The sequence below is a fragment of the Leptopilina boulardi genome, unplaced genomic scaffold (assembly GCF_019393585.1).
Source record: "Leptopilina boulardi isolate dan_hultmark-lab unplaced genomic scaffold, ZJU_Lbou_2.1 LbouV2_31, whole genome shotgun sequence".
Taxonomy (NCBI): Eukaryota; Metazoa; Arthropoda; class Insecta; order Hymenoptera; family Figitidae; genus Leptopilina; species Leptopilina boulardi.
Genome location: NW_026137874.1, coordinates 2,485,056 through 2,499,983, shown reverse-complemented (window position 1 = coordinate 2,499,983; position 14,928 = coordinate 2,485,056). Strand labels below are relative to the sequence as shown.

The 14,928-nt window shown below is 25.7% G+C and overlaps 3 protein-coding genes across 7 annotated transcripts; all 3 read left to right on the top strand.

The window, feature by feature from the left end:
* The first annotated feature begins 860 nt into the window (after positions 1-860).
* On the top strand, positions 861-3,302 carry LOC127283494 (uncharacterized). Of its 4 annotated transcripts, none has more exons than XM_051308427.1 (4): positions 861-1,017; positions 1,406-1,990; positions 2,143-2,439; positions 2,552-3,302. In XM_051308427.1, exons 2-4 carry the CDS (start codon positions 1,490-1,492, stop codon positions 2,918-2,920), a joined length of 1,167 nt encoding a protein of 388 aa, XP_051164384.1. In that variant the 5' UTR covers positions 861-1,017; positions 1,406-1,489; the 3' UTR covers positions 2,921-3,302. The 4 variants fall into 4 exon arrangements, with proteins under 4 accessions (XP_051164384.1, XP_051164381.1, XP_051164382.1 ...); XM_051308424.1 differs by having other exon boundaries at positions 2,143-2,448; positions 2,552-3,295; XM_051308425.1 differs by having other exon boundaries at positions 871-1,017; positions 1,433-1,990; positions 2,143-2,448; positions 2,552-3,297.
* A 495-nt stretch (positions 3,303-3,797) lies between these two features.
* On the top strand, positions 3,798-6,003 carry LOC127283492 (uncharacterized). Its single transcript, XM_051308421.1, has 4 exons — positions 3,798-4,134; positions 4,294-4,814; positions 4,894-5,199; positions 5,340-6,003. The coding sequence occupies exons 2-4, from the start codon at positions 4,311-4,313 to the stop codon at positions 5,736-5,738; spliced, it is 1,209 nt and encodes a 402-aa protein (XP_051164378.1). The 5' UTR covers positions 3,798-4,134; positions 4,294-4,310; the 3' UTR covers positions 5,739-6,003.
* A 95-nt stretch (positions 6,004-6,098) lies between these two features.
* Positions 6,099-8,917, top strand: LOC127283493 (uncharacterized). Of its 2 annotated transcripts, none has more exons than XM_051308423.1 (4): positions 6,099-6,181; positions 6,325-6,911; positions 7,005-7,316; positions 7,409-8,917. In XM_051308423.1, the coding sequence occupies exons 2-4, from the start codon at positions 6,414-6,416 to the stop codon at positions 7,802-7,804; spliced, it is 1,206 nt and encodes a 401-aa protein (XP_051164380.1). In that variant the 5' UTR covers positions 6,099-6,181; positions 6,325-6,413; the 3' UTR covers positions 7,805-8,917. The 2 variants fall into 2 exon arrangements, with proteins under 2 accessions (XP_051164380.1, XP_051164379.1); XM_051308422.1 differs by having other exon boundaries at positions 6,117-6,181; positions 6,282-6,911.
* The last annotated feature ends 6,011 nt before the right edge of the window (positions 8,918-14,928 follow it).

Here is a 14,928-nt window from a genome sequence, read left to right as displayed (position 1 = left end):
TGAAACTCAACACGGAGAGTTTGTGCCTCGGTATACCGAAGAGTAAAGTCTAGGCTTTTCCGCTTGGTAAATAATACACGTCCTGACGCCATGCCACCTCACCCCACCCACGTCTCTTTTCTTTTTTTTTTTTTTTTTGAACTCAGCTTCACGAAAACCATCCACGAGACCATCGCATTTCTCGGACGGGCAAGAACTTTTCAGACGAAGAGAAGATTGCATTGCAGCCCGCAGCTGAAAGGTTGCACACCTACTTTTGGTTAGATCGAAACTTTTCCAAACTTATATATTTATCTGCAATGAGGTTCGAGACTATTTTTCTTTTCCTCGAAAGTGAAAAAGTCACAGAATTTTTCTTTATAGATTATAAAATCTCGATTCTATGGCTAATGAATATTTTAAATAAAGTTTTTTTTTCTTTCTTTATATAACATTTTTTTAAACTGATTATCGAGCCTAATAAAATAACAATTCAAATTCATTAATAATTTTGTTTCTATATAAAATAAAAAAAAAGTATAGATAATTTATATAATAAGATTTAAAGATAATGCACATTACATAAAGTATCGATTTTAAAATCATAAAAACAATTATGAAACACAAAATAGCTGTGACAATTAAAAAAAGATAAAAAAAAAACAATAGTACATGAATTTGGACAGCAGATGACAATTTTCAAGCAAAAAAATAACCAAGTTTTACGAGAGGAAAAACATCATACCAGATATATTTTATCAGCGATTTTCCACTATATGATTGCAATGAAAAATCCAGGAATAAAACTACTTGTTTTTTTTCAATACACTTTTTTCATTTAAATAGGATGACAGCATAGTTTTCAGGATAAAGATAGGTCATTTATAGATACCTAGTTGCAAACAGTGACTTCAGTGTTACTTTGAATGCTCAAGCTTACACTTCCAGGTAATGAAATAGAAAATAGTTTCAATGTCATGCTATATCACGATATTAAAAGACAATAATAACGTGAGAAAATTAAATCGTACGACATAAGTAAGTAAAATTCCTTTAAAGTAATTTGCCAAATCCAAAAATTTACTATTTTAAAAAATTTAATAATTATAAAATATATATTATGTAAATTTCTCTATATTTCATTAATTTTTAATTATTTAATTATTTCAAAATAGACACTAAATATCATTTTCATTTTATAATAAAAATATTCCAATGTTCGTTGCATTAATTATTTTTTAGAAAAATTAAAAAAAAACATTAATATATTCATTTTAAAAGTAAGATTCTGCATTAAATTTAACTAATTCATAAAGATAACTGAAATGAATTAATTGTATTTTATAGAATTAATTTTTATAAAATTTATTTAAGTCCCTATTGCGGATATTCAAAAATTTTTATTAATACCTATTATTGTTAATAGCATATAAACTTGATCTTGAAAGTATAGATAAAACATCCAATTACGTAACAAAGCGGAAAAACGTACTTATATAATTATTTATTGATGACGGCAATTGACATGGACGAGTCATTCTTTGAGAAAATTTTACAAACACATGAAAAGAATAATAAAATAAAAGTCTTGGAAGTAAGCCAAAATTTAGCCACTGCTAAAGGTGATAATTATTTAAGCAATATTTACAGAGTCATTGTAAAATACAATAAAGACAATGGAAAATTTAAAGCAAATGAAGAAATTAGTTTAATTGTTAAATCAAAAACTGATAAATTTGTATTTGGAGAAATAAGTACAAGTCACTTTTTTAAAAATGAAATATATGTTTTTGAAAAATTACTTCCAAAAATTGAAAAATATATTGGCTGCTCAATTGCACCATTTCATTATCTTTCAAATGAAAATGAACAATATATAATTATGGAAGACCTTGGAAGAGAAGGATATGCAATGGGAAATAAACTCAAAGGTGTTTCTTATGAACATTGTCTCAAAATTATTGAAAAAGTAGCGAAATTTCATGCTGGATCTGTTGCCCTTTATGAAAAAGTAAATATATATACGTATATATATTTTTCAACTATTTATTAAATATAATTCTCAAAACATTTTGGAGCAATAAGAACAATTTTTTCTTTTTTTTTATAAAACAAGTTAATATCTTTTTATTTGTATGATGAAGTTTGAAAATTTTACTACAGGAACCAAATTTACTGGAAAATTTCGATAGTATCTCTAATCATCAACAATTGGCAGATGATTACTTTAATTTTGTGAAAAATTCTCTAATCAATTTAAGTGACAATATTGAAAAGATGTGGAAGGACAAAGAATACCAGATTATCGCGTCAAAATTAAGGAATTTAATTGACCAAATAAAGGATAAATTAATTGCAGCCTTTAAACATGATGCTGATGAATTCTGCGTATTAAATCATGGTGACTTGTGGGTGAATAACGTGATGCTTAAAAATAATAAAGATGGCAAACCAAGTGATGTAATCTTAGTAAGATATAGCTAACTATTCAATAACACTTATTTTTAACAATTTAATAATTCATACAAAAGAAAACCAGAAAGATAAAATTTGAAACGAAAAATTGTTACAGGTTGATTATCAGATAGTATCTTACACATCGCCAGCGATTGATGTACAACACTTTTTGGCAATGTGTCCAGAATTTGAATTAAAGGGAGTAAAAGATGAAGAATTTTTAGAGATTTATTTAACAATATTGACAAAAACAATGAAAAAAATAGGTTGCAAAACAAATGCTCCAACGATGGAACAACTTAAAAGTTCCATTTATAAGCGAAGAATTTATTCAATTTTAACTGGATTGATCTACACACCAGGCATATTAACAAATAAAATTGATGAAACTACACTCGATTTAAACGTCTTTGATGTACCTGCAGCAGTGGAAACAGTAGAAAAAATGTCAAAACTTTATTTACATAAAGGATATTTTGACTAGAAATTTTATTATTATAGGATCATTGAATTTTTAATAGAATATAATTTTTTAATAATTTATGCAAATTTTAAATAATATATAAATTAATGAAAAGATTCCATTTTTATACATTGTTAACTAATTTTGAGTAACAAATCAAATATCGATATATTAATATATTTTATAATAAATTAGTAGTAAAAAATTATTATTCATAAATTTAACATTTTTTTGTTGTTGTTTTATTAATGAATTTTAATGATATGTTGACATTGTGATATTATGTAATTTATTGTTCCAAAGCTAATTAAATAGATGCACTATTATTAACTGATATCAAATCTTGATCTAATCAGATGAATAATTGCAAAATAAAAAGTCCTAAATTGATTTATGTCAAGTATACAAGTAATTTTAAATTTCTGTTATGTAATAATAATGTAAATAATAATATAAATAATAATAATAATTCTTTTTGAATCAAAATGTATTTTACTATATAAATTTGTAAAAAACAAAAATTTATTCCAACTTAATTTTAAAGAAAAAAAAATTTGAATTAGTGAAAATTATTATCAATTAAAATTTTGAAAATATTATAAATTTCTACATTCAAAATTTATTGATAGAAAAATTTTTGGAAAACTGTCAGTATTTGTCACTTTTTAATAAATGAATAATTTACATTAAAATTTAATAAATAATACTTTAATAATAAAATTTCTCGTCTTTTTAATACTAACTTTTATGTAAAATTTCAATACAGATTCCTGCAATACACAAATAGTAAACTATGATGCGCAACTCATTAAAATTAAAAAATTCAAGTTACCTAATTAAGTTCGATACTAAATCTTTACATTTTTATGGGACCAGCAATTTTTTTTTTGTAAATGTTATTTTTTACACATTTTTTTAAAAAATATTTTTAAATTATTTTATTTCCAAACAAAGATTTTACAATCTGTGACATTTGAATATGAAATAAATTAAAAAAAAGAAAGTATATAAGTGATAAAAAAAAGTGTCAATTATCTGAGTAGAGGGAGATAGATTAGTTTGACTGAAGCAATGAAACAATCACTCTACATACAGTTATCCGTCAAGAAGAGTTTCAGTAATACTTCAACTATAAAATTGATTGTTTCTAAATATTCGGAATAAAATAATTTAATTAAATATAATAATTTAACAGATAGAAAATTTGTAAAGCAAGAAAAACGCTATTATTCAAGGTAGATAAAATATTTTCCATTTTTATTTGCTTCAAAATAAATTTTATTTATGCCAAATAAAATTTTTATTTGAAACAAAAATAGTTGAGATAAATATATTTTTTAATACAAATAAATTGTATTTAGTTCAAAAATAAATTTTTTTTTTAATAATTGTAGAAAATTCAAAAAGAGAAATGGATATCGAAATTGTCAATAAATCTTTTTGTGAACGTATTCTACAACAACATCAAAAGAACAAAAAAATAAAAGTATTGGAATTATCAAAAGAATTGGCTACATCTAAAGGGGATAATTTTTTAAGTGAAATTTACCGAATTTTTATCAAGTACACAAACAGTAAAAATGGTAACGCAAAAATAAACGAGGAAACAAGTATAATTTTAAAAATCAAACTTGCCAATCTTTCAATTGGAGCAGAAGCTATTGACGAAGTATTTTATACTGAATCAAATGTTTTTAAAAATATACTTTCAAAAATTGAAAAATACACTGACTGTTCAATTGGTCCATTTCTTTATGAAGTTAATGAAAATTCAAATTATATAGTTATGGAAGATCTCGGACGTTTAAGATACGCTATTCAAGATAAATCAAAAGGTCTAACGTTTCAGCAGTGTCTAAAAGCTATTGAAAAAATGGCTAAATTTCACGCAGGATCAGTACGAATTGCCGAAACGGTAAGAAATTTCAAAATATTATATTGAAAAAAAATACAATTTTTATTTGTTTTTATTTTTAATTAAAAATTAATTTTAGGAGCCTGAATTATTACAATGTTATGATCAAATTTGCCCATGGGACGTTTTTCCAAAAACTTTCTATAAATTTATGACCGATTCATTGATAACAATAAGCAAACAAATTGAGGAAAAATTTAAAGAAGATGAATATCAAAAAATTGCTTGTAAATTAAAAAAAATGTCTAATAATTTCGAGACAAAAGTACTTTCTGTTTTTAAACATAGCGATAGTGAATTTTGTGTATTAAATCATGGTGACTTTTGGATTAATAATGTAATGCTACAAACAAATGAAAAAGGAGAAACCACCGATGCACGAATGGTAAAAAAAAATTAATGTTAAATTACAATTCCATATTTAGAATAAAAAATATCCTAAAATTGCTTTTTTTTAAATTGTACTATATTCATAGCAAAAACTAATCATTAAGTTAAAAATTTAAATTATAAAATTTTTTTCAGGTTGATTTTCAATTAGTAACCTACACATCACCTGCTATCGATTTATCACACTTTTTAGCAATGTGTCCGGAAATGTTAATAAAAGGAGATAAAGATGAATACTTTCTTGAAAAATATCTGGCAACATTAACAAAAACAATGGAGAAAATAGGTTGTAAAACAAAACCACCTACTAAACAAGAATTAGAAGAATCAATGAAAAAAAGAGGAGTTCATTCAATTGTCACGGGAATAATTTTTTATCCCCGATTACAAGCTGATAAAGAAGATATAGAAGACTTTGTAGATGTAATGTCAGAAGGCGAAACTAAACTCGATCTTTTTAAATATCCATTAGCTGTCAATATAATTCGAAAATTTTCTCGAATTATCAATGACAAAGGTTATCTTGAATGTTAAATTTTTTTCATTTTAGTTCATTTATATCTTTATTAATTTTTGAAAAAAAAACTCAATAATTTATGTTTCAATAAAATATCAATATCCATTTCAAATTAAATTTAAAATCCATTTTTCCGAATTATCATTATGATTTTAATTAAATTTTAATTCACATAATTAAATCAGTTGTATTTTAAATTTTACTTGGAAATAATTTTCTAAAACAAAATTTATGAATTTAACTAATCTGTAAAACAATAAATAATAGTATTTTTTAAAGATACTTGATGTAAAATTATTGTACTCCAGTTAACCTCCATAATGATAAATGACGTCACCAAATATGTATTCAGCTATAGATATATATATACCCAATTCCTCAAACTAAGATAAAAACCACGGTCTACTTTTTACGTAAATTCATAACCAAATTATTCTCAAATAAATCAAATTCATTAAAGGTAATTTATAAAATATTTTCTATTTCTTTATAAAGAAATAGAATTTCGTACTATTTCATTTACTTAAAAACAAATAATTACCAGTTAAATTCATTTTTAGGTTATTTTATTCTGCTATCATAAAAATTAAAATATATTTTCAGATAAAAAGTGACATTTTTCATAGAATTTTTTTTAATAATAGTAAAAATAACGAGAAATATTTTTTAAAAAATTCAATTTCGAGAAAATCATGAATGTATGTGATGATAAATCTTTCTATGAACGTATTCTACAATCATATAAGAAAAATAACAAAATAAAAGTATTGGAAGTTTCAAAAGAATTGGCTACTTCTAAAGGTGATAATTTTCTTAGTAAAATTTATAGAATATTTATTAAGTATACCAACAATGAACACGACAATATAAATACAATTGAAGAGACGAGTTTAATATTTAAAATGAAACTTGACAATGTATCACTATCAGAAACTATAAATAAAGCATTTAGTATTGAATCAAATGTTTTTAAAAATATATTGACAAAAATTGAAAATTACGTTCAATGTTCAATTGCTCCTCATTTTTATTACACTGATGATGATTCAAATTATATAGTCATGGAAGATCTCGTAAGATCAGGATATATTATTGAAAATAAACTCAAGGGTCTAAATTTTCAACAGTGTCATAAAGTTATTGAAAAAATGGCTAAATTTCATGCAGGATCAGTCCTTATTGCCGAAACGGTAAGAAATTTCAAAATATATTTTAACATAAACATATTAAAAAAATATATATTAAAAGAGTTTAAGAATTTTTTTTTAAAATTATCTTTACAGGAACCCAAATTATTACAACGCTATGACAATATTTGCGCATGGGAAATATTTCCAGAAGGTTTTTTCAAATTTATAAAAAATTCATTGATAAGTATAAGTAAAAATATTGCAGAAAAATGGAAAGAAGAAGAAGAATATCAAAAAATTGCTTGTAAATTGAAAAAATTAATTGATAATTTAGAGACAAAAGTTATTTCTGCATTTAAACATCGTGATGATGAATTTTGTGTATTAAATCATGGTGACTTTTGGATTAATAATGTTATGATGCATCATGATAATGAAAAAGAAGATTCCATTGATGCACGCATGGTAAATAATATAAAAAATTAAACCCTAAAGTGCAATTGAAAAAAAATAATTCCTAATTAAAAAAATTGTTGAAAATGAATGTCTTTTTTCAGATCGATTTTCAATTAGTGATGTACACCTCACCTGCTATTGATTTACAGCATTTTTTTTCAATGTGTCCTGAATTAGAAATAAAAGAAAATAAATATGAATATTTTCTTGAAATTTATTTGACAATATTAACAAAAACAATGGAGAAAATAGGTTGTAAAACAAAAGCACCGACAATGGAAGAAATAAATGAAGCAATGAGAATAAGGGGAGTGCATTCAGTTGTCACTGGATTAATTTTTTATCCCGGTGTACATGCTAATAGTGAAAATATAGAAGATTTTACAGAAGTAATGTCAGAAGGTGAAACTAACGTGGATGTTTTTAGATGTTCTTCAGCAGTTGAAATAGTACAAAAATTCTCTCGAATTATCAATGATAAAGGTTATCTCGACTAAATATATATCTTGGTTATTATTTCATTTAAATAAAAATTATTTTAATCAAAAATATAGTTAAACAAATTTTCTAACCAAAAAAATTAGACTTGAAAAAAAGATCTAATAAATATCAAGATTGCAAAAGTGTCGTTATAAAATGTAAATATTTGACGAAAAATTCTTCGATATCAAATCGCAAGTGTAAATATTGAATACGATGAAAATTCAGTAGTTATATTTGCATTTTGTAAAGGAAATTGTTGCATTTTGACATTGATTGATCTACAATCTATATTACATAATCGTTTTAGAAAAGTTAATACAGTGTTGCACCCTTGCAACATCCGTCAAATCACCCATGAAAAAAATATACCGCAAAGCATTAAGAGGATGACCCTCGATCTACGTTTTCATTGAAATGTAATTTAATTTTCAAAAAAAAAAAATATTTTTTTCGGAGAAACGAATAATTATTCAAAACTATTTCTGGCATAAGAATAGAAAAAAAACCCTCAAAATTCCAATCAAAAACAAAATTTTCTAAAAAAAATCAGAAATAGAGAACAATAATTTTTATTCTCAACTCCGCTAAGTAGACAAATAATTACTTTTTAATTATTACAAGACTTTGGTGAAAATACTCCTTTTAAAAGACAGAAAAAGCATTACAATTCTGTTGATCGTCTGTGATAGCAACGAGTGCATCAAACATGGCGACCAAGCAGACAAAACAAAAATCCAGAGTGGCTAGACCAGACGAGGACTAGACGACCTCGTTGCTGGGGGTGGGGGGGGTGGCAACCGCGGGGGCGGTTCAGATCAAGGGGTTGGCGCGACCCGGCACTGGGAGGTGGCAGATTACGGAGCCTCCGACATTCACGGTAACCAAACCCAATGGAATTTGATCATAGAAAGCTTTTTCTTTATTTTTTTTTTCGTTTTACTTTACGTTCAGCACCTTTGACTCAACCCCTGTATATAGTTAATTCATAAAAATTAAAACTGGGTCTGTATTCATTACACGGACGGAAAATTTTTCTTCATGACAATGTCTTTTTGAATTAATTAAAATATATTTTTATTTATTTTGTACTTACTGAAAAAAAAAATTTATTTGATTCAAATACTTGATTACTTTGACCCTATTATCAAATAAATATTTACTTAAACCAAGTAATTTTTATTTAAACTAAATAAATTGTATTTGAACCAATAATTTTTGTATTTGAAACAAATACCATCTCAAATAATAATTATTTGTTACAAATAAACATTTATTTGATAATAAAGATTATTTGAATCGAATAAATTTTTTTTCAGTGTGCCAAAATCTTTCGAAAATCACATTTTTTTATATTATAATTTATTAGACAAAATTGTTTTAATAAATCGATTTTAAACAATTATAAAAATTTTTTTTGTAGAATACAAATTATTTTACTTTAAAACACGCAATTTTCATCAGATTTTTCGGCAATGTCTATAAAATTATAGCGCAGACAGAGCACCTCATTCATTTTAATTCACGAAGCAATAAGAAACGTTTTTGACTAATAGGGACTACGCTTTATTCATTTTTTTTCTCCGCCTACATTGTTATCTTCTTTTCCACTTTACTGCCTTTATATTCATTCTTAAACCACCCCCCCCCCCCCTCCTCAAATTGTCGTAATCTCTTTATATAAGACACCTCGTATAAATCCATTTTGCCATAATTCAAAAGTGCTTTTAAAAACAATTCACTTTTTTTTACCAAGAAAAATGAAAAAAAAAAATAAAAATGTTTAATCTTGTATTTATGTACTTAGATTTTATATGATTTTAAATTAAATAAAAATATTGTAAAAATAATTTCAATTTAAAATTAATCCGATTTTAATAATAATCCCTTTTTCCCTGTCACATCGATGACTCATTGACATTTGATGCATGCGAGCATTCTGGTACATGAATTTGATCAAAGTGTTTGATCGTCAGACCTCGTGTGTATATATATACGAACTTTGAGCACGCATCGTCAAGAGAAATTAACTTTTGTCCGCACCCTCGAAATTACTCGGTCACGCGTAACAGTTTCATCGCCCTTTTCGTCAACCCCATGATTTTACTCATTTCCTAAGCGTACTTTCACAGTTTGGTAAACTCATTCGTTGGTATAGACCAGCCGATATTCACTTACAGTTAATTTTGCGTGGAGTGACGTAGATTAAAAACTTTTACCATTATAGAATTTTCAGTAGGAAATTGTTATTAACGAGCTTATGCCTCGAAATTTTATAATTTCATCAATTTTCTAAATTATTTGAGGGGTGCATTTTTTTCAAAATATAATTTTCTGAATTCAAAAATTATAGAGGAGATAAAAAAATGAAAAATATTTTTTTTTTAGAGATAAAATCTAAATTTTTGACTTAATATATTTTTTTCCTGATAATTTTCAAGGGAATTTATATACTGAGATAATAGTAATTGGCCAATCAGTGCGCGAGTATACTCCGCTAGTTTCCAAAGCGCGAGAGAATTGAACCATATTTCCTGGATTCTGTCGCGACGGGAACCGATAAATACAGACTTTGCGAGTGGCAAACCTACCTCCCTCATACCCCTTTTGTGGTATCTCGAACGGCTTAATGGCAACGTTAACTACCGTATTATTTAACGGGGATTTATGCATTGCAGTCAGACGATTAAAACGACGCCACAAGAAACCCGGCAACTAGAGGTGAAAAACGTTTGAGAAAGAGAAATGAAAGTGTATATGTATGCGTTGATATAACTTGGAAGGTGAAAAAAGTCACGGATGCTGAACAAGATTCTTTTGATCACTACACATGAAAAATTATATAAAAAAGAAATCCTTTTATAAAGAATATTTTTGTAAAGAAGAAATTAAAATTAGTAAAAGCTACAAACACGCATTCATTTTTAAGACCATTTTCCCCCCAAAAAAAGATTGTAGAAAAATATTTTCTATAGTCAAATCCCGAATTTTTTGAGTTAATATACTTTTATAACCTCAAAATTGTTTTCAGAGAATTCAATTAATTTTTTTTTTTTTTTAAATAAAAAATTATTTAAATTTATATAAATATCCTCGAAACAATAATTATTCATAATTTTTATAAGGATATTTCTTTATAAACTCAAATTATTCCCGAATTTTTTGAGTTGATGAACTTGCATAACCTCAAAATCGCTTTCAGAGAATTAATCATTTTTATGATTTCTATTCACTTTTTCTTTTACTTCTTAAATAATAAATTCATTTTTATAAATAAAAAAATATTTAAAACTCAATAAAAATCCTCGAAATAATAATTATTCATAATTTGCATATGGATTTTTACGATTGTCAATTATCATTTTTTCGATGTGAAAAAATTTTCTCATTTTTTTAATATGAGAAAATTTTTCCATTTTTTTTTTTTATTACGTTTGGTCGAATAAACCAAAAAATAAAATAATTCAAATATTTTAAATAATGAAAATTTTCATAAAATAAAATAAGAAATTAATGATTTACCTTGTAGATGCAATTTTATAAAGATTAGAAGTGATTTACCTTGAACACTCTGCGCTTCATCGATGATTTTCCCATGTTTCCAAACACTTATTCATTTTCACACGAGTCACCTATAAAGAAAAACAAAAAAAAATTTAATAATATTGATTAATTAATTAATATTACATTAATAACTTATTATTTATTCACGTCAAATGAGCTTCGGCAACAAATTTATTAGAATTAACATCATGCGACATCTGTCGGACACTACATAAAGCATATGGAAGTGAAAAATGGCGGGAGAAATGGGAATTATTGCTGAATTTTTCACAATCGCGACGCCATCTTTAATTTGTCGATTGTTAAAATTATCTAAACTTTTATCATATTTACGACTCATATACAGTATTTCACAATACTAAAATAAATTGTACCAAAAATGATAAAAATAAGCAACTCGACATTGACAAAAAATCTATGCAATGCTTTGCAAATACTGATATAAGCAATAAAAAACACAATATATCACAAAATTTTTATAAAATATTGTTTAAAACTGCTATTTATTAAGAAATATTTATAATTTAATCGATAAAAGTGGAAATATTTACCATTATTTGTTGTAAAACAGGAGCTCCAAAATATCGTTAACACTCAGGAGACGCCATATTGAATTTGTCAAGCGCCGATTTTTCCCAGCAATAAAATTACGATTATGTCTCGAATTTCACATTTCTACATAAAATTTTACGATAATATTGTTTACAACTATGTTTTATTCAATAAATAATATAGATTGATGCAAAAAGATGCTAAAAATATACGATAATTAGTTAAAAATGAAGAGCGACTAAAACACACTATCGACGCTAACACTGCTCCATGGAATGACTGTGAGCCGGCAGGTTGGCCAACCTTGTAAAAAATTTTTTCTATAATATTCATTTAATTCTTTTATTACAATAAATTAACGAACAGAAACTAAATAAATAATCTTATAATCCAATTATTTTAGTAAATTGTGTCATTTTTTGTTGAAAATATGGAAAATTATATGAGAATTACAGGAAACGTAATTTTAGTTAGCAGGGTTACCAATGTTGGCACTTTTCGCGGCAAATATTAATAATTCAAAATTTACCCACACAGATTTAAACAATGTTTAATTTAATTAAAATAAATCAATAAAAATTAAAAAAGAATATTAATTAACTAATAATAATACATTAATTAATTATAATTAAGTTTAAGAGATTATTCAATCAATTTTAATTTTTTAAGTAATATTAATTATTAATAAAAATAATGGTTATTATAATGACATTGATATAATAGAATTACTATTCTAAATAGTAAATTAATTAACATGCAGTAATTGATTATGTTTAATAGCTTTTTCAATAAATTTTATTTTTTTAATTAATATTATTTATTAATAGAAATAATAATTATTATAATTACCTTATTAATATAATATTATTAATTAATTCCTATTCTAAAAAGTAACTTAATTAATAAGCAGTAATTGATTAATTAAGTTAAATAGTTTTTCAATCAATTTTAATTTTTTAAATAATAATATTAATTATTAATAAAAATAATGGTTATTATAATTACCTTATCGATATAATTTTTGTAAATGGTATTTCGATGAATTTATTTAATACCTAATAAAATTTTTTTTAAATAATAAATATAATAAAGTAACAATAAAAATTAATTTCGAATTTATCGAAATAACATAGATGATAATAATAATAGGAAAAAAAAGAAATATTATTTTTAAAAATATGTAATATAAAATAATAAAGTATAAAAGAACATTCTTTTTTAAATTAATTTTATAATTTGTAAAATAATTGTAAAATAAAAATTTATTAAGTATAGACATTTTTTACCTTAAAAATTAAAAATTACTAACTAAAATGCTATTTAGTATATTATCTTGTATGATTGGAAAAAAGAGATTAAAAAATTAGATAAAAATGTAAAAAATTTTATAATGTTCCAAATATTATTTTTTATACGTAATCTGAATATGACAATTGCGGACACATTATGATGAGTATCAAAATGGTACAGCAAAGATAGGCAAAAATTCTTTTTATTCTTTTTTTTTAAGAGAAAATGCGGTTCTCTCTCTCTCGACTACTATTGGGGATTTGCATCTCATGACGCGCCGCTGCCGAATGGAACGAATAAGAGACGCATTTGGGGGATGAAGAAGGACAGAAGTAAAGCCGATAGTTATAGTCGAGCTCTCAGAACGACAAAGACAGAGAGAATATGGTCGATGTGTCTAGCCTAGAGCCCAGCCCGGCTGGTTCGTTGGTTGGTTGGTCGGGTGCCTGGCTGACTGAACCTGGAGCATGTCTAGCTCACACAAACTTCGTCTAGACACTCATGCGCCTTCAACGAGAAAGACCATAGTGTGGTTCGGCACTACGCTTGTAATTTACAGCACACCTCATCGCAACTACATCCTCTCCTTCAACTACACACCGACTATATATACAGATACCTTTCGGTATACAATCGTCTCTTTTTCTACCTTTTAAGATTCTCTCATCCTTCAAAAAAAAAAATAAAAGAAAAGAAAAACTCAGTCCTTGTCCATAGAAAACTCTCCCAACACTTTTTCACTCCATCAAATTTTTTTCAACACTCCGGCAATTTTCCAAGATTATAACAAAAAATTTAAACACTTGCGAATTTAAAATACAAAAAATCAATATCTCAAAAATTTATAATATCCAATTTAGCCAAATTTTCTCAACAATTTAATTTTTATTTAATTTGTTCCAAAAGAAATTTGATTTAATAAAATTTTCAAATCTATAGAAATTCTGCTAAATAGAAATTCAGTTTAATAAAATTTCCTATAAATAAAAATTGTTTAATAACAATTAAAACTTAATATTAATATTCAGCTGAATAAAAATTATGAATTTTGATTCGCATTCGACTAATTAGTATTTTCATGAGTCTCGTTTCGCTTTTTTGTAACTTTAGGGAATTAAAAAAGAAAAAAAAGAGAAATTCTCTTTGTTAAAAGATCTGTTAAACATTAGGATAGAGGGGTAATCCTGGTAACGTGACCTCTTAAGCGAGATTGAAGGAGGCGTAATTCCCTTAAAGGAATCAGTCATTTATCAAAAGCCCTAGGCGAGTGAGAAAGGAATGAAGATGAGAATTTGATGAAGGGTGCAGCGGGGAGAGAAGAGAGAGACGACGACTAAACGGGCTGACGCTTTAAGCGATGTAAGTTACAGAAACTTCGCCTCCAACTGGTCTCGGGTGCAGATAAGTCGTAATCTCGCCTCCTCTCTGAATTCAAACTCTGTCTCCAATTTATCCTTGCTTCGTAACTTGAATCACGCTTGCGCGCGATTACACATCCAAAGGATACAGAGACGAAACTCCAACATTCCTATAAAGACGAGGGCGCACTGTATCGTTGACTGATTATTTTCTGCAGAGTTCATTGCTTCTCAAAAAGTATTTTCTTCTCATAAAACAATGTTTTTATTTCCAATTTTCAATTCTGTAGAGAAAAACAATATATTAAAAATTCTTTCTTTTAAAATTTCAATTCTTTTTAAATAAAAAATGATTAGAGACAATAATAATTTATTCA

Excerpts from the sequence above, each read along its gene's own strand:
- LOC127283494 (XM_051308425.1), top strand. The coding sequence starts at position 1,490 with ATGACGGCAATTGACATGGACGAGTCATTCTTTGAGAAAATTTTACAA. Across the intron at positions 1,991-2,142 it reads CTGTTGCCCTTTATGAAAAA|GAACCAAATTTACTGGAAAA; the intron begins GTAAATATATAT and ends ATTTTACTACAG. Across the intron at positions 2,449-2,551 it reads AACCAAGTGATGTAATCTTA|GTTGATTATCAGATAGTATC; the intron begins GTAAGATATAGC and ends AAATTGTTACAG.
- LOC127283492 (XM_051308421.1), top strand. The coding sequence starts at position 4,311 with ATGGATATCGAAATTGTCAATAAATCTTTTTGTGAACGTATTCTACAA. Across the intron at positions 4,815-4,893 it reads CAGTACGAATTGCCGAAACG|GAGCCTGAATTATTACAATG; the intron begins GTAAGAAATTTC and ends AATTAATTTTAG. Across the intron at positions 5,200-5,339 it reads AAACCACCGATGCACGAATG|GTTGATTTTCAATTAGTAAC; the intron begins GTAAAAAAAAAT and ends AATTTTTTTCAG.
- LOC127283493 (XM_051308423.1), top strand. The coding sequence starts at position 6,414 with ATGAATGTATGTGATGATAAATCTTTCTATGAACGTATTCTACAATCA. Across the intron at positions 6,912-7,004 it reads CAGTCCTTATTGCCGAAACG|GAACCCAAATTATTACAACG; the intron begins GTAAGAAATTTC and ends TTATCTTTACAG. Across the intron at positions 7,317-7,408 it reads ATTCCATTGATGCACGCATG|ATCGATTTTCAATTAGTGAT; the intron begins GTAAATAATATA and ends GTCTTTTTTCAG.